This window comes from Callithrix jacchus, chromosome 19 (genome assembly GCF_049354715.1).
Source record: "Callithrix jacchus isolate 240 chromosome 19, calJac240_pri, whole genome shotgun sequence".
Taxonomy (NCBI): domain Eukaryota; kingdom Metazoa; phylum Chordata; class Mammalia; order Primates; family Cebidae; genus Callithrix; species Callithrix jacchus.
Window position 1 is genome coordinate 713,905 of NC_133520.1, and position 19,541 is coordinate 733,445.

The 19,541-nt window shown below is 39.1% G+C and overlaps 1 protein-coding gene across 1 annotated transcript in view; it reads right to left on the bottom strand.

The window, feature by feature from the left end:
• Positions 1-7,005: 7,005 nt before the first annotated feature.
• The window catches only part of LOC144580306 (uncharacterized), a 126,334-nt gene continuing 113,798 nt past the window's right edge, over positions 7,006-19,541 (bottom strand). The window contains exons 8-10 of the mRNA XM_078356381.1: positions 17,720-17,815; positions 16,311-16,439; positions 7,006-8,218 (exon numbers count right to left, since the gene is read on the bottom strand). Of these exons, the coding sequence (XP_078212507.1) occupies positions 16,429-16,439; positions 17,720-17,815 (107 nt within the window). The 3' untranslated portion in view covers positions 7,006-8,218; positions 16,311-16,428. The remainder of the gene's footprint in view (positions 8,219-16,310; positions 16,440-17,719; positions 17,816-19,541) is intronic.

The following is a 19,541-nucleotide window of genomic DNA, read 5'->3' on the forward strand; positions in this document are numbered from 1 at the left end:
TTGGATAACCTACTTACACTTTTAACTACTCTCTCCCAAGATGAATTGTGAATGGCCAGTCTTTGTGAGGCCCTGCTTTGATGGGAAGAGAGTGGGGAGGCATGAACCTAATCCCAAAGATCAAATTGCATATCAAAGTTTAAAATGCATACCATACTATACACTCTGATTGTTAAGCAATTTTCTAAACAGATCTGCACTGTTCAATATAAGAGCCACTAGCCATTTGGGGCCATGAGCACTTGTATGTGACTATAACCAATACAGGTGTGTTTTAAATGCTAAATACAAAATAGACTTGGAAAAAATAGTATAGTCACACAGAACAACCTTCAGTTTCAAGGACCCTGTGCTGGAATCTATCTAAGTATAGCTGTGTAATAATCACTCAGACAGCTTGTTAGAAATAGATTCTTGGATACTAGCTCCAAAACTTTTTATTCTCCAAGTTTGAAATGGGAGTTGGGATTCTTTGTAAATTTCCCAGGCAAAACTCTGTGTAGCTATGTTTAGAAAACAAGTGTCCTAATCAACAAAGCTCTTGGCCACAAACCAACCTCAAAGTCAACTAGAGAGGAAAGGGCCCAAAGGCAAAGGAAAGAACCATTTTAAAAATCTTTAAAATACAAATTAAACAGAAATAATAGGCTATTATACACCCACCAGATTGCCAAAATTTTTAAATCTCACAATACCAAGACAGACTATGATGTAGAGCAATGAGATTTCTCACACACAGCCAAACACTACTTTAAAGAAAACCTCAGTATTTTCTTACAGGATTGAAAATAGTCCTATCCATGACCAACCACTCCAATACCCACATGTCTAACATGGGGTATGAGTTACATGTACAAGAATATTCAACACAACGTTGTTCATCATAGCCAAATGAGAAAAAAAAATTAACAGCAAAATGGCTATATGGTTGTATATCCACACAGTAAGAAACTACACAGAAAAATGAAAATGAAAGAACTCTAACTTTTACAAAAATATGAACTGAATTCAACACAATGTTGTGCAGAAGAAACCATACATCTCTTGAATCAATTCAGAAGAATACATTATAAATCTTTTTCACAGAAGTTCCATAAAGCAAGTCATAAACCATTTGTCTAGGAATACCTACAACATTGATAAAATTATAAAGAACATGAAAGTAATTACCATGGAAGTCACTAGAATATTGCCTATGAAAGGAGAGAACGGGTTACAATAGTGACAGACAGAGAACTTTTGTGGGCTGGTAATATTCTACTTTTTTGCCCAGGGTGGTCACACAGATACTGGCTTTTTAGTTTTCATTAAATATTATGTATTAGTTATAGTAACACTAGGTACTACAATAAATGGACTCAAAAAATATTTAATGGCTCTAATAAAAACAGAGGTTTACATAACTGTCCAAAGCAGATACCTCTCTCTCAAAGAGCTTCACTTGAATAAATGGAAAAGCACACCATTCTTGGATAGAAAAACTTAGAATCATACAGATGTTCATTTCTCCTTATTTTAATTATTAAATCCATGCAATAAAAATGTCAATAGGTTTTTTCAAAACAAAATTATTTTAAAAATTAATAGAGAACTATAAACATGTGAGACAGCCAAGAAATTTGCAATGCGGGTGGATTGATTGCCCTTTCAGAGACTAGAACCAATTTTTTTTTAAAAAGCTAGAATGATGAGCAGATAAACAGATCAATAAAATGTAACTGGAATTCCCAAGATAGATCCAAACACATAATGGGTATTCAGAATATGATAAACGTAGTATCTGAAGTGTTTTGAGTGTAACACAAAATTTGAAAGCAATTTTTAAAACTAGATATAATTCCATTACATCAACATAAGAATTCCCTCATGGCAAAACACGATAAGCAAAGTCAAAGGACAAGCAAACTTAAAAGCAACAGTGTAAGTCAAATCGCCAGGGGCTAATTCCCTTAATATATCTAAAGCTCCTACATATCAATAATAAAACAGTAATCATATAGCACAGAAACAGGCAGCATATAGGAACAGTGAACTCTCAGAATAAGAATTACAAATGACTCATTCACATGAAAAGATGCCCAAACTCTGTAAGAGAAATTTAAGTTAAAAATCAGAAGAAAATAACATTTTCACCAATCAGATAAACTCTAGTAGCACTCTGTACTGTTGAGTGTATAAGTTAACAGACACACTAAAACCTTGCTGGTGAAGTCAACACCGATAAAATGTTAATGGAGAACAATTTGGAAATGTGGGAGGTGATGTGTTTACATGTACTTATTATGTACTTCAGCACTGATATAATAGCAAAAGTGGTGGGGACTCTACAGCCATCACAGAGAATGAGGCAGTCCCATAAGTACCAAGATGAAGTGATCTTTTAGATACCCAGAGCAGCAGATCATTTTCCTTGTTGGCTTCTCTACTGGTAGAGTCATCTTTGGTAAAGTAAGGCAGAACATCTAACTGAAGAATATGACCTCCCATAAATACTGAAGAAGAATTCAAAGCTACCAATTGGGGAAAGAGCTTTTTATAAAACAGTGTAAAAAAATCTACAAATTGCCTAGAAAACATAAAATCCTGCAGAAAATTCTAACTGAAACCATCGAAAACTGAATTCTTCACTGCACTTGCATGCTACCCTGTCTCCTGATCATCCTACCAAATCTGCCTTTCCTCCTAGATCTCCTGTTTCACTTAATGCTGTCACTTCCACCCAGGTCCTCAAGCTACAAAGAAGAACCTTCATTCATACTTTCTGGGTTCCCAAAATTTTTCAAATAATTTCTCTAAGTGCTTATATTCAATTGTCACTGGCCTATAAGGTTGACTTTTCTTTTAGATTGTGAGCTTCTTAAGGCTTGAGACCAGCTTCATGCATCTATGCCTTTCTACCAATCCCTGAGTGGAAGACCTGGCTCCACATGTGCTTTTCATTCACTGGAAGAAAAAATGGGGAAGGGGAGAATCATGCCTCAACAGTTTGCTTAAAGTCAAGGAGAGCAGACTAATAAACAGTTTATATTTATCTTCCACCTTTCCTCTATTAATTGCTACAACTAGAAACTCTAACTACAAATGTAAAATAAATACAAGAAGCGTAAGGACATCTTATTCAACATTCAGTAAGTACTTCCTGTGTAAGTACAATGGATGAACACAAACATGGTTGTCCCTGCACTCACAAAACTTACAGGCCAGTAAAAGGACAATTAAATGAAGAATACAAATGACAGATCACTAAGTCTTACACAACACAGAGAGCAAGCATCATGAGAACACCAAGTAGAGAGATTTACATGACATTACACTCTCAGGACTATTACTTGTCCCCTGAATTGTACAGCCAACGGCACATTCTAATCCCACATAAACCAAACACACTTGGCATAGCCAGTGAGAAGCACTGTTCTGCCAGGACAGGGCTATAGCCATCAGACACAACAGCCTCTATTCCTCCACAGGCAACCCCAGAAAACAGCAGAGAAAGCCCAGATGTTCTTAAACTCCATGGTAAACTCATGATGTTGAAAATGGTCAGAGTGTGATCAACTCACAAATCCCCAAGTGTGTTCTCAGATCACCCACAGGAACCAAAAAGCAGTGAACTTTTCCAAATGCACAGAAACAGAAGCAGAAAATAAGTGATTTAATCAAGACACCACAGAGATTAAAGGTAAGCATCTTCTTACCACATGAATGAGTTTGTCTCATCTTGATCTCTGTCTTAACCAACTATACACAATTCCTATGAACTGAGAAAAGATTTATTAGACTCCCTTGTGAAATCAGAGGTACTAGATTAACTGAATCCATAACTGCTAAACTATGAAACACAACTAAAGGCTAAACTATGAAGCTTCAGTTTTATTTCAGGCAACCTCCCGACATAAACACAATCCAGATAAAAAATAAAGCTCAGCAACATACACACGTCCCCCCAAAATCACACAGAACACAGACACATAGAAAGGGTGGGCCTGCTTCCTATGCACAGCACTGTCAAGCTTGCTCTGGTAAATGAAAGCCAGGAAGCTCATCCTTGAACAGGATGAAAAGGATGAATACAAGAACAAGGAAGCCCTTCTATGAAGAGAGTTTGGAGTGTGTCTCTGTGTGTATATGCACTCACATTTTTAGTGTCTTAGGTTTGTCAAAGGAAAATAAATCTTGGGACCCCTAAATCACTAAGCTAAAGGGAAAAGCTGATCTGGGGACTGTCTAAGGACAACCTGCTTGTCACTGAGATAGATGCATAGCCGATTGCCTCCTTTGGAAAGGCTAATCAAAAACTCAAAGAATGCAAGCGCTCCTGTCTCTCACCTATCTGTGACCCAGAAGTTCCTTCCAGCTTCAAGTCTCCTTTCTGCTTTGCTTCAAGTTGTCCTACCTTTCCCAACACAAGCATTATATTTCTTACATATATTGACTAATGTCTCACATCTCCCTAAAATGTATAAAACTAAGCTGTGTCTTGACCACTCTGGGCACATGTCATCAGGACTTGCTGAGGCAGTCTCAGGAGCGTGCATTCTCAAACTTGGCAAAATAAATTTTCTAAATTAACTGAGACCTTTCTCAAATTTTTGGGTCTACAAATAATACCAGTAAATCAGAAGACCTGAAGGGAAAAATAAGGTAGTGTAACTTCATTATGACTGAAAAATGAATCTGGTATACATACAATAGAATATTACTTAGCAAATAAAATGAAATAAACTATTGACACAGAAACACCATGGATGAATCTCAAAATAATCACGTCAAATGAAAAAAGCCAGAAAAATGAGTTCCTACTGTATGATTCTATTTATATAAGTTAGAAAATGAAAACTAATATACAGTTACAAAAAGCGTATCAGTGGTTCCCTGTGGATCAGAGGCAGGAGGGAGACAGTACTGAAGGGTACAAGGAAACTGTTGGGATGACAAGTACAGTGGTGACAGCTCTATGCTAAATACCTATGTGAAAACATCTAACTTTACACTTCTAATATGTGCAGGTTGGGTGTCACTTGACTCCTCAATAAAGCTGTTTAAAATTTTTGATTAAAGTCAGTTCACATTGACCACCAATCGGGTTTAACTGAAACCTCACAAAATGAAGGAGATTATTTTCACTTTCAGAAGGATACCTGATCGCAGTTACATATCATGCTTTGTGGACAAGCAATTTCAGAATAAATACAGATTTCAAATACTTAAATGTCTGTATTTCTTCCCATTCATCCTTTCATGATTTTAAAGGACCTAAAGCATTTTACAAAAAATTCCATCGCTTCAAGTTTTTTAGAGAGACTCTGAAATTCAAGAAACATTTAACTTTTTGGAAAAGACGGGACCTTACACACCATCCTGTCCAAATTTCTTAATTTGAGGAAGTAAACTTAGCCCCTCCCCTTGTAGGGAGTTCATCCAGTCTCATGGCTTTGAAGTCAGTTCTGTGTTGCTGACACCTACCTTTGTCATTTTCATCTTGACCTCCCCACTGAACTACAGCCATTTATGCCACTTCCCACTAAACCACCTCACTTGACTATCTCGTAAGTATGCAAAACCAATCGTGGCCAAAAGGTATCTTCTGATTCCCCTCACCACCAACTTCTCCAATTTCTTTCATCTCTGTAATTGAACGATCACACATTCAGTTCTCAACTAAAACCTAGAAATCAGCTCTTGACTAGTCACCTCCTGCCTTCCACATAGAATCCACACTTAAGTTCTTAGCTCCAGCTACTATGGCTTCTTATGCAGACAACAGCTCTGAAAGGTCCCCATTTTCTCTCCTGCATCTACCAGTCAGTCACTACACAGGAGCCACAGTCATGAGGCCATCAATCCCCAGACCTAGCACACTCTACAGACTTGCTGCCATCATTAAAGTGAAATACTAACTCCTTATTCTGCCCTAAAAGATCAAGGCTCTTTCCACCTCTCCAGCCTCATCTACCACTATTTCTTCTCTGGCTACATTCCAACATTTCATACTGACTGTCTCCAACACACTAAACTCACTTCCACCCCAAAGCCAACGCTTTCCCACCTCCATACCTGAAACACACACAGATACTTTACCATTTATATCTCAACTCAAATAACATCTTCAAAAGCTTCCCACACCTCACTATCTACAGAAGAACCCTTGGTGAGAAGCTGGTGGTGAGGGGAATCAGGAGCCCTTTGGCCACAATAAGTTTAGAAATGTATTAGGTGTTCAAGTCAATATTTAATTCACGTAACATAGACCTAATTTTACTGACTTTACGGTACTTATCACTATATAAATTATCTTGTAAAGTTCTTTACTTATTATATATGCTAATAAAATTCATTCATTCATTTATTCCTGATATGCCTATCAGAAGCATTAGCCCCAATAAGAACTGTGATCCTTTCTTACTTCACTTGAAAGCATTTGTTTCCAGGTACCTTGTACCACTAGGTACAAAGTACCCACGTGCATTTTTTTAAAGTCTATTTTGAGTCTTTAGTAATTTCTAAGTGTGATGATTGGGCTTCCACACCCAAACCTGAGTGAAGCTTTTTAGAACAACACCAGTCTGATGTTTAAAAATAAAGGTCAATTTCAACTGTCCTATTCATTTTAAAAGATTCCAAATCTCCTTCCTCAAATATTTTTATCTCAGCATTTTACCTGACTGATGTTTAAATTTCAATTTCAACTGTCCTGTTAATTTTACAAGTTTTCAAATTATGCTTCTAAAGAATTGAAAATTTTTGACTGCTGACCTGCCTCATTATCATGAGATTTCTATTTGATATAATATCAACTTATCAACATACAGGAATGTTGTTGATTTTGAGATCTGACTGCCTCTCACTAAAATAGTGCCCTTTTCAATAAGAATCAGGTCAATATAAAAAGTGTTTTCTTTTAATGATTACATTGGGATATCTAATATCTTGCCTTTTGGATACTTGGCAAATAGTCACTTACATAATATACTATCTAAAAGCACCAAGTTAAACATTTTTAATTCCTTTATTTTCTTTTTTAGAATTTCAAAGCTTTCAGACACTGCTACCAAAAAAAATCACAATAGATTTTTTACCTCATTGTTACACATTATAAATGATCTCATAGTAAATCATTAATCACTGAAATGTACATTTTATAAGGACAGAGATATTTATCCAGTTGGTTCATTTTATCCCCCAGCACGTATTCCTGGCACATTATCAGCTTAAAAAAATAAATTTTGTTAAATACCTGCAAGCTCCTGTTTTCCCTTATGGAGATCACCATATTACTTCCACATTTAGAGCATACTGCTAGTATGGGTAATCTCTTCTTGCTGTTTCTCCATGCTATGAAAATATTAAGCATTATCTGAACAGCAGTTCTAAATCACAAGTTCTTGACTTTCAAGTTATACAGTGATATGTGGCAAATGGGTAGCAAGTGATCAACATAGATTTTTGCATTAGGTGTGATCAACATAGATTCTCTTACCTTGTGCTGAGGAGGCAAGACTCAATATGGAGTCTGGATACACAGACTGCTCTAGGGCTAGGGAGAAAGCTACCGATAGAAGACCGTCTGTCTGTGCATCTCTGAATATAGACTGCCAGAGTATCAAATTTTATACGGATGCCAAGGTGAATGTTAAATAGCGCTACAGGGCTGCTAATGAACGTTGCCATAAGAAAGTCATCAGAAGCAACCATTGTGAATCCTAGAAAAGCAGCTCAGTTTTTTGTGCTGCAAGTAATTTATACTAATGAAAATTCCAATAGTCAAGTTCAAGAATAATCATTCCTGAATAATCAAGGTTATTCCTAAAACATTACCCTTGCCCTCACATTTCTAAGAAAAAAGCAGCAGAGATACAACTAGTTTGCTGGGAACTACATATAACACAGTGAACAAGAGTGGGAATGTGTGTCATCTGAATGCCACCTATCATGTCAAAGTAGGCTGACACTGCAGATCAGAAGCAAGCAGCTCTCTACCACCTAATACACCCTAAATATGAATCCCTGTTCCATCTTCAACCAAGGAACCTCTGGAATTTATAACCTGTTTCTTAATATGAAAATATGAATAATCCCTGTATAGATTTGTAAATAATAAAATCTATTTTAAAAAAGAAAAGTAAACATATACTTCTAATCCTTTGATCACCATGGTCTGCCTACCTGGCTGGCTGGCTGGACTGAGGAGGAGCAAGTTCAGAACCCACTGGGAAAGCTCCTATAAAAGATAAGATGACAAGTAAACAGGCCATTATTTAACAAACAAAATGGACTTTTATAAAATATGCATTATACCACTTCACACCCACCAACATGGCTATAATCAAAAAAATAGTAACGGTTGACAAGAATGTAAAGAAACTGAAACCTTCACACATTGCTGGTGAAAATGTGAAATCATGCAGTCACTTTGGAGGACAGTTCCTCAAAATGTAAGGTATAGTTATCATATAAGCCAGCAATTCCACTCCTAGGTATTCATACAAAAGAACTAAAAACAGATCGACACAAAAGCTTCTAAGCAAGTGTTCACAGCAGCATTTTTCTTAATTGCAAAAATGTGAAAACAACCCAAATGTCCAACAGACAAATAAAATGTGGCATATATCCACATAATGGAATAATATTTAGCAATAGAAAAATGCATGATGATATGCAAAGATAGATAAACCTTGAAAACATGCTAATGAAAGAAGTCAGACACAAGACCACAAGTCATCTGATTGCACCTACATAAAATGTCTAGAATAGGCAAATCTATAGAGACAGAAAGTAGATGAGTGTTTGCTTAAGGCCGAGAAATTTGGGAAAAATAGGGAGTGACTGAATGGGTGCAAGATTTCTCTTTTTGATGGAAATGTTACAGATTAGACAGTGGTGATAGCTGTACAACTGTGACTATATTAAAACCATTGAACTGTACACTTTAAATGGGTGAGTCCTATGGTATGTGAACTATATCTTGATAATGCTATTAAAATATATTGTGCATTATCTTTAAATAATTATAGCTTTCAACCATCAAATGACATGTCTTATGAAGCATGGACATGTCACCTTAACAGCTACATTCCATGTGGCTCACAGAGTCCTCTCACAGCCCCCAGTCCCCACGACCAAGGGTATTCCCCAGGGCATTTCCACCAGAGCTCCCAGAGAAGATGCTTTCTCTTCCTAGGATCACAGGTGGAGCTGTGTTCAACTGGGGCTGCTCCTGTGACAAGAGAGAATAGGCTAACACTCTAAGAAAAGCAGAATGAGAGAGGGAGTGGGGCAGTGGGATAAAGAAAGAGGGGGAAAGAAGAAGGTGAGATAGGAGGAGACACAGAGAGGAAGAACACAGTAATTATTGTTGGAGCATCTGCATCCAGCCATGCTGGCTAGTTTTAAGTGGGTCTCTGTAATTTGCTTTTAGGAGAGTCTTAATATGTTACTTCACTACAAACTCTTTCCCTACTTAACTGATAACTTTCCAAGGATATATACACAAGTAAAACTAAATTCTGGGCATTTTTTGTTTAATACAAAGATATATGAACATTAGAAACAGCACACATAGCTCAGTGGTTAAATGCAGTCACACAGACTTAGATTCAAATGTGAGTCTGAGGCTTACATAAGTGACCTTGGGTACACACAATTTAACTTACCCCCAAACCTTAGTTGCCACTTCTGTAAAATGGGAGCCCTAGGTTTGGTTTTTTTTACAGAGAGGCCACTGTCCACATTAAATAAAATAACTCATGGCAGGGTCTCAATACAGTACCTGGCATATAAAAACACAACAGTATGATCCACCATTATTATTGGTAAACTCATGATTTATCACATGTATATTTAGAGCTTAGAAAAGTATTGTTTTAAAGCAAAGATAGCATGAATAAGACTAGTAGGTAAGAGCCAGAGAAAACTATACTGTGCTTCACAAAAAAATACTTCTTATTCATTTGGAGAGCATTATTTTTAAGATGTTAGAAACTAAACCAAGTAATGAAAAAGACAGCAGCCAGAAATGAATTTTGGTTCTTAGCTAACCTTGTCTAATACATACTTTGGTCAGAGATTTTTCTTCTTAGCCTTCAGTCTGCAATCACTTTTGGAAACCACTCCCCACTTGCAAATAGACAGCTTTAGCCAACGATTTTTTTTTCTGTTTTGCTTCTTTATTGTATTTGGATAAAGATCCACCTAAAAATTATCTGTTTTTTATTTTTCCAAAGTGTAATGTTTTCACTATTGCTGCTTCTATAGAGGGCATTGTGAGAGATACAGATGAAACATTAAATGCCACAGTGAGTAGAAATAATGACTATAAAAAGTAATAATTATTATTTGGTAATATAACTATTTGGATTGCTAAGCTTTCTGTTTTTCTACAACACTGCATGTTTACTGCATCCACATGAGAGAATTTCCTCCATTTATCTACTACCCATAGATATCACCAACTTGGCTCAGACACAAGTCCTCTCCAAAAGTGACCCTGTGATCACCCAGTTCTGAGTTCATTCATTCATTCAACAAAGACTTAGTGAGAACCTACTATGTGCAAGGTATTGTACTGGATACCAGAGAGGCAGAGAATAAAAGAGATACCTCTTCTTTGTGTTCTCATGAGGAGCTGTTGCCTCCTCATCACAACACTGACCACACTGATTACTGATTTCCTAATTACTACTCTGAAACCCCTAGAGAGACTCTAAGCAACCTGAGGTCAGGGACCATAGCAAAGCTGATTTGCACCGTATCACATTATTTTGAATAAGTCATGGAAAAAAATTGAAACAGAATGAGGTGTCAGCACAATATAGCCACAGCATAGCTATTTGCATGATCAGAGACTCATGCGGAGCAAACTCAAGAGTGTAGACACACAAACTTTACAGGTCACTGAGTCTCCCATCAGTGCTGAATATAGCCTGCCACTGTGATCTTGGCTACATCTAGAGCTCGATCCAAAGCATATGAAACAGATATAAAATTATATGAAACTGATGTAAAATATGTTTTTAATAAATATTTGTAATAGATTGTCTTTTCATTGAAAATATTTCTATATAAGGCAAGGAAGAATAAAACACATATATTAGCCAAATGGAATGTCTTAGATGAAATGCACCAATTACAGAAAAAACACAAACTACAACAACTCATTTAATATGAATTTAAATAGACCTGTAACTGCTAAGAAAACTGACTTTGTAATTTCAAATCTCATACACATCTCTAGGCCAGTGAGGTGCGGTGGCTCACACCTGTAATTCCAGCACTTTGGGAGGCTGAGGCAAGTGGATCACCTGAGGTCAGGAGTTCAAGACCACTCTGGCAAACATGGTGAAACCCATCTCTACTCAAAATACAAAATATTAGCTGGGCCTGGTGTTGGGTACCTGTAATCCCAGCTACTAAGGAGGCTGAGGTAGGAGAATCCCTGAACCCAGGAGGTGGAGGCTGCAATGAGCCAAGGTCTTGCCATTGCACACCAGCCTGGGCAACAAGAGCAAAACTCCATCCCCCAAAGCAAAAACAAACAAACAAACAAACAAACAAACAAACAACAACAACAAAAACTCAGCCCAGATGGTTTTACTAAAGAATTCTATCAAATTCTTTAAAAAGAATTAACATTGGTTTTATATAATTCCTCCCAGAAAATAGAAGAGGAACGAATACATCTCAATTCAATGAAGGGAGTGGTCTAGATGTAAGGAGACTAAAGAGAAATTAGAACCAAATGCAATCTGTAATTCCAAACTAGATCCTGTTGTTAAACAGAATATGATGAGATAACCAGTAAAACTTGAATGAAGTTGAAGATGTGATAATAGAAATGTATTAATTTTCTAATTTTGATGGTCATTTTGAAATTACGCAGAAGAATGTCCTTTTCTTAGGAAATGCCACTAAAATATTTGGAAGCAATGGGCCAACAAGTCAGCAACTTATTAGCAAATGGTTCAGGGAAAAGCAAATTTTCCTGAATTGTACTGATAACCCTCCTGTAAATGTAATCTTGTTTTAAAACAAAGAAAAAATGTTTCTTAAAAATATAAGAGGCTATCTTTATGATCTCAGGATACAGAAGAATTTCCTAAACTAGGTATAAAAACACTGCAAATATGAATGGTATAAATTCAGTCACATAAAATTAAGAAATTTAGAAATGAAACATTATTCAGCTTTTTCAAAGAGAAGAAATTCTGGCTTCTATGAGTCATATAACATATATGTGACAACACGGATGAATCCTGAAGATGTGTTAATTCAGATATGCCACTCACAAAAAGACAAACGCTGTAAGTTTCCACTTATATGAAGTATCTAGAATAGTGAAATTCATAGAAACAAAAGGCCAGCGGCTGGCCCTGGAGGAAATAGAGTCAATTAATTAATATAGAGTTTCGGTTCTGTAAAATGAAAAACTGGAGATCTAGTGCTCAGTGTTGTGAATACACTCATCACTACTGAACTACCCACTTAAAGATGGTTAAGATGGCAAATTTCATGCTTATTACCACATACATATATACACTCGTGGATAACACTTGAAGAAAGGAAACGGTTAACACAATATTGCAGAAGTCTCTCCTCTCTTGGATGTGATCTGAAAAGGGCACACAGGGAACTTAAAAAATGTTTTCTTTAAAGTCAAGTACAAGTGGTTTTTATCATCCTCTAAAAGGATAAGCTCCTGTAAATCTACTTTTTAAAATCAACTCCCCAGGAAAGGGAGGGAAGATGAGCAAGTACAAAAGCTCTAAAAATAAATAACTCAAGGACAGAAAAGGCAAAAGGAAAGAACGATGAATTTTCTCAGTATTATTAACTTTAAAGTCTGTTTTCTAAATAATAAAAGATCAATTTCTGTACAGCAACTTAAAGTTGTAAGTGGTACTGCTCAAACTAGATGTAACTTTATGTAATTACCAATTATCTTTTTAAAATATGGAGCCAAATAATATCAATCCCTCAGCCTCCCTATATTGCTCATCAAAACAGGGGGAGTCATACAGGACAGGGGCAATCTGCAGTGGTCTGAACAAGGGGAAGCAGAAAGAGGCACTGAGGGCCAGCGTTCTGCCTTGAGAAAGCAGATGCGGAGGCTACACTGTATACGGCTTGTGCAGAGGCCTCCCAGTTCTGACTGGTATCCTGCTAAGAAAAAAAAAGTAAGGCTAAAAAATATATCCACAAGGATACCTATAGGGGTGGGGGGAGAAATTAAAATGTCTAATTCTTCTCAAGAGCTTTAAAACATGCAAATCCAATTCTGAATTTTCTACTGTCTACTGGCTATATCAGCTGGGACTCAGGTCAGATACAGACAGGTCACTGATGCTAACTGAAAATCGCCTATATTTTACTCTTATTTTTATTCACAATGCTTTAAATATAAGTTTGATTAAAATTTTTCTCATCATTCTACTCAAAATACCACAGGCTCTTTGTTCTATCAAATGAAATTACTACCCTGAAAAACACAACAGAATGCTTTCAAGATAAACTGTGCAATCTCCAAGGAAAATCTTGAGTCCTGCCCTATACCCTGAACCCCAGATTCACATCTTCAATGTTCTTCACATTTCTACTTCGAAGTCTAGCCAGCATCTGAAACTTAACACAGTCAACAGGAACATCTTTCACATCCACCCTTCTCATATTCCAACAGCCATTTCTCTTCAAGGCTGGTGTCAAAGGCTGTCACACTGACCTTCCACTGAGCTGTTAACACTTACACTGTCCATGAGTGGCGAAGCTAAAAGGGCACCGATTGTAACACTCCTTCTGGGGCCTCAGGGCCTGCGCAGAGGTTTTCTTCTCCTGATGTGTGTGAGGTGGGCATGGTATGTGGGTGGTGTGTGTGCCGCATATGGGTTAAGTGTGTGGGGTGTGAGAGTTGGGCATGGTGTATAATGTAGTGTATGGTGTGTGAGGTGGGTATATGTGTGCTGTGTATGGTGTGTATGGGGTATGGGTGTGGTGTGTGTGAGGTGGGCATGGTTTGTGTGTGGTGTGTGTGTGCTGTATATGGGTTAAGTGTGTGGGGTATGTGAGGTGGGCATGATATATACGTAGTGTGTGGTGTGTGAGGTGGGTAGATATGTTGTGTATGATGTGTGGAATGTGGTGTGTGGTACAGGTGATGTAATATTTTTGTGGAGTGTGGTGTGCTGTGTACATGGTACTTATGAAATGTTTGTTTGCTGTGTATGAAATGTGTGTGGTGTGTGTGCAATGTATACGGTGTATGCATGGTATTATGTATTGAGTGTGGTGTGTGTGTTGTGCATATATAAGGTGTGTGTGGTGTATGTGTGCAGTGTGTGGTACATGTGAAGAGTGCATGATATGTAGTGTGTGTATTATGTTTGTGAAGTGGACATGATATGTGTGTGGTGTATAGGAGGCGTGTGTGGTGTCTGTGATGTGAGTTTAATGTGTGTGGTGTCTGGTGTATATAGGTTAAGTGCATGGTGTGTGTGAAGTGGGCATGGTATATATGTTGTGTGTGTGAGGGTTATATGCAAATGGTGTGTGTGGGGTATGTGTGTGGTGAGGGTGGTGTATATGGGTTCAATGTGTGTGGTGTGTGAGGTGGGCATGGTGTATATGTGGTATGAAGTGTGTGATGTATGTGAAGTGGGCATAATGTGTGTGGTGACTGGTGTATATGAGTTAAGTGCATGGTGTGTATAAGGTGGGCATGGTCTATATGAGGTGTGTGCACGGTGGTTATAATATGCATGTAGTGTGTAGGGGGTATGTGTGGGAGGTGAGTATGATACATGTATGGCCTGTGTGATGTGGGTATGATACGTGTGTGGTGTGTGTGAAGTGAGTATGATGTATGTGTTGTATATGGGTTAAGTGTGTGTTGTATATGGGTTAAGTGTGTAGTGTGTGAGGTGGGCAGGGCATATATATGGTGTGTGTGATTTGTAAAATGAATATATGTGTGTGGTGTCTGTGTGGTGTTTATAGGGTGTGTGGGGTGCGTGAGATATGATAGGTGTGTGGTGTGTATGTAGTGTATATGTGTTAAGTCCAGTGTGTGAGAGGTGGGTACGCCATGTGTGTACTGTGTATGAGTTGAGTAGAACATGGGTGTGGTATGTATAGTGTATATGGGTACGTGTGTGGTGTGTGTGAGGTGGGTATTTGTGTTGTGTGTGGCATGTATTGATATGTGTGTGAGGTGGGAATGATGTGTGTGAGGTGGGAATAATCTGTGTGTGATATATATGCATTAAATGTGTGGGGTGTGTGAGGTGGGCATGGTGTATATGTGGTGTGTGGTGTGAGGTGGTTGTGTTATGTGTATGGTGTGTAGGAGGTAGGTATGATATGCATGTGCTGTGTATGGGATGTGAGTGTGAGCTGGATGTAATATGTGTGGTGTGGATATGACATGTGTGGTGTGTGTTGTAATATGGTTAAGTGTGTGGTGTGTGTGAGGTGGGCATGGTATAGGTGTGGTATGAGGGGGTATAATATGTGTGTGGTGCATATGAGTTAAGTGTGTGCAGTGTGTGAGGTGGGTATGATATGTGTATGGTGTGCATGAGGTGGACATGTTATGCATGCTGTGTGCGGTGTCTATGGGTTAAGCATGTGGTATGTGTGAGGTAGGCATGGTATATATGTGATGTGTGAGGTGGGTATGTTTGTGGTGTGTGGCATGTATGCAGTATGCATATGAAATGGGTATGATACATGTGTGGTGTATGAGGTGGATATGATATGTGTTCTGTGTGTGGTGTCTATGGGTTAAGTGTGGTGTGTGTGTGTGAGGTGAGCATGGTATATATGTGGTATGTAAGGTGGGCATGTGTGTTGTGTGTGGCATGTATGGGGTATGTGAGGTGGGTATGATATGAGCATGTGGTTTGTGTGTGATGTGGGAATGACATGTGTGGTGTATATAGGTTAAGTGTGTGGGGTGTGTGAGTTGGGCATGGTTTATAAGTGTTATATAGTGTGTGAGGTGTCTGTATGTGTGTTATGTGTGTTGTGTGTGGTGTGCATGGTGTATGTGTGTGGTGTGAGGTGGATGTGATATGTTCCTGGTGTGTCAGATAGGTATGATATATGTGTGCTGTGTGTGAGGTGGTTACAGTTTGTGTGTGGTACATGTGGAGTATCCATACAAATTCAGTGTATGGGGTGTGTGAGGTGGAAATAGTGTATAATGTAGTGTATGGTGTGTGAGGTGGCTGTCTATGTGTTCTGTATGGTGTGTATGTGTGTGGTGGGTGTGAGGTGAGCATTGCATGTGTGAGGTACACTTACATATGTGCACACATACATACCTGTGCACTGCAGAGGATAGGCAGGCCAGAAGCCAGGGACATGCAGCAATGACCAGCTCAGCCAAAGCAGGGCTCAGGGTGGGAGTGGCCAGGCCCCTGGCAGCTCAAGATCTTGAATTCACTGAGAACCTAGGAGGAGAGAACAAGCTGTGTCACCATCTCCACCCAAGTTCATCACTAACATGAACGTATATGCTGCACTGAAACCGTTCCACATCTGATTAGAATAAGAAACACAGACGAATCCAAGATGGCTGATTAGGAGTAGCTCAGGATTGCAGCTCCCAGCAAAAGTGTGAAGTGTGAGTTGATGCCACATTTCCAGATGGATTATTATTGCCCACAGACCAGGAGATTCCCAGGCGGAGGAGCCCCATGGGTCACCAGCACAGCTGTTTTGGCCAGTGCCCCAGTGCAGCGGTTCTCCATACAAAATACACAGGTCCAGGCACCATTTAAGCTGATGATTGGAGCTCCAGGGAGACAGATTCACCCATTCATCTGATTAAAAGGGGGACTGAAACAGGGAGCCAGGCCTGGAGATTTCTGGGCAAAAAAGTGCCATGAATCTCAGTGCAGCTCTTTCAGCCAGCGCAGTGGGTCACCGCACAGGAAATCACACGGATCCCAGTGCCTTTTCAACAGTCTACTGGAACACCTGGGAGACAGTCGAATGTTCAACTAAAAAGAAAAAAAAAAAGGCTCTGAGGCAGAGAGCCAGGTGATCAGGCTAGGCTGGTCCCAATCCCCCAAAAAACAGCAACCTGAAAGATTCTGGATTGAGAGTCTCACAGCAAGCACAGCTGAACCTGGGACAGTCCAGCTCTGTGCAGGAGAGGTGTCTGCCATTACCAACACACTCCACCACTACGGAGGTGGTCTGCCATTTCTGAGGAAGCCCGCCATTACAGAGAGAGTCCACAATTACAGAGGTGAACCGCCATTGCTGAGGCAGTTCTAACTATACCTGTATAAACAGGACTGCAGGGAATTTCACATGGCAGCTGGGTGGAGCCCAGAACAGCTTAGCAAACCTCTGCAGGCAGACAGTGACTAGGCTGCCTCCTCACTGGGCTGGGCAGCCCTGAAAAAACACAGCAGCACAAGAGAAACTCATAAATAAAGCCCTAACTCCTCGGACAGAGCACCTGGGGGAAAAAAAGTGGGGCGGGGGGCGGGTTATGAGTTCTGCTGCAACAGACTTAAATGTACCTGCCCAGCAGCTCTGAATGAACAACGAAGCTCACAGCTCAGCACTTGAGCTTCTATGAAGGACACACTGTCTCCTCAAGCAGCTCCCTGACCCCTTTATATCCAAAGAGTAACCTCATAAAGGATAGCTCAGATTGACATCAGGCAGGCATTCTTCAGGGACAAAGATAGCAGAAGAAACTGGCAGCAACCCTTACTGTTCTGCAGCTGCTGCAGTTGATCCCCAGGCAAGCAGGGTCTGGAGTGGACCTCAGCATTCCTACAGCAGATGGGCCGGACTGGTAGAAGGAAAACTAAGAAACAGAAAGAAATAACTTCAACACCAACATACTGAATGTCCAATCAGAGACCCAATCTGAAAGTCAGTGACTACAAAGACAACAGGTAGGTATATCCACAAAGATGGGAAGAAACCAGTGCAAAAAGAATGAAAACACCCAAAAGCAAACACCTCTCCTCCTACAAGGGATCAAAACTCCTCACCAGCAAGGGAACGAGACTGGATGGAGAATGAGTGTGATGAATTGACAGAATCAGGCTTCAGAAGGTGGGTAATAAGAAACTTCTGTGAGCTAAAAGAATATGTTGTGACCCAATGCAAAGAAACTAAGAACCTTGAAAAAAGATTTGATGAAATGCTAATGAAAATAAATAACTTAGAAAGAAATATAAGTGAATTGATGGAGCTAGAAAACACAACATGAGAACTTTGTGAATCATACACAAGTTTCAACAGCCGAATTGACCAAGCAGAAGAAAGGATATCAGAGGTCGAAGATCAACTCTATCAAGTAAAGCGAGAAGGCTAGAATAGAGAAAAAAGGGTAAAAAGAATGAACAAAGTCTCCAAGAAATATGGGACTATGTGAAAAGACCAAATCTACGTTTGATAGGTGTACCTGAATGTGATGGAAAGAATGAAACCAAGCTGGAAAATACTCTTCAGGATATCATCCAGGAAAACTTCCCCAACCTAGCAAGCCAGGCCAATATTCATGTCCAGGAAATATAGAGAACCCCTCAATGATATTCAGCAAGAAGAGCAACCCCAAGGCCCATAATCATCAGATTCACCAGGGTTGAAATTAAGGAGAAAATGCTAAGGGCAGCCAGAGAGAAAGGTCAGGTTACCACAAAGGGAAGCCCATCAGACTCACAGCAGATCTCTCAGCAGAACCCCTACAGGCCAAAAGAGAGTGGGGGCCAATATTCAACATCCTTAAACAAAAGAATTTTCGACCCCAAATTTCATATCCAGCCAAACTAAGCTTCATAAGTCAAGGAAAAATAAATCCTTTGCGAACAAGCAAGTACTCAGAGATTTCATCACCACCAGACCTGCTTTACAAGAACTCCTGAAAGAGGCACTAAACATAGAAAGAAATAACCAGTACCAGCCACTCCAAAAACATACCAAATGCTAAAGAGCATCATCACAGTGAAGAAACTGCATTAACTAGTGGGCAAACAGATGGCTAGCATGAAAATGGCAGGATCAAATTCACACATAACAATATTAACCCTAAATGTAAATGGGCTAAATGCCCCAATCAAAAGACACAGACTAACAAATTAAATAAAAAGCCAAAACCCATCTCACATGCAAGGATACAAAAACCTCAAAATAAAGGGATGGAGGAAGATTTACCAAGCAAATGGAGAGCAAAAAAAAAAAGCAAGAGTTGCAATTCTCATCTCTGATAAGATAGACTTTAAACCAACAAAGATCAAAAAAGACAAAGAAGGACAATATGTAATGGTAAAAGGATCAATGCAACAGGAAGAGCTAAAAATCCTAAATATATATGCACCCAATACAGGAACACCCAGATACATAAGGTAAGTTCTTAATGACTTACAAAGAGACTTAGACTCCCACACAATAATAGTGGGAGAGTTTAACATCCCATTGTCAATATTAGACAGATCAACAAGACAAAAAATTAACAAGCATATCCAGGACTTGAACTCAGACCTGGAACAAGCCAACCTAATAGACATTTACAGAACTCTGCACCC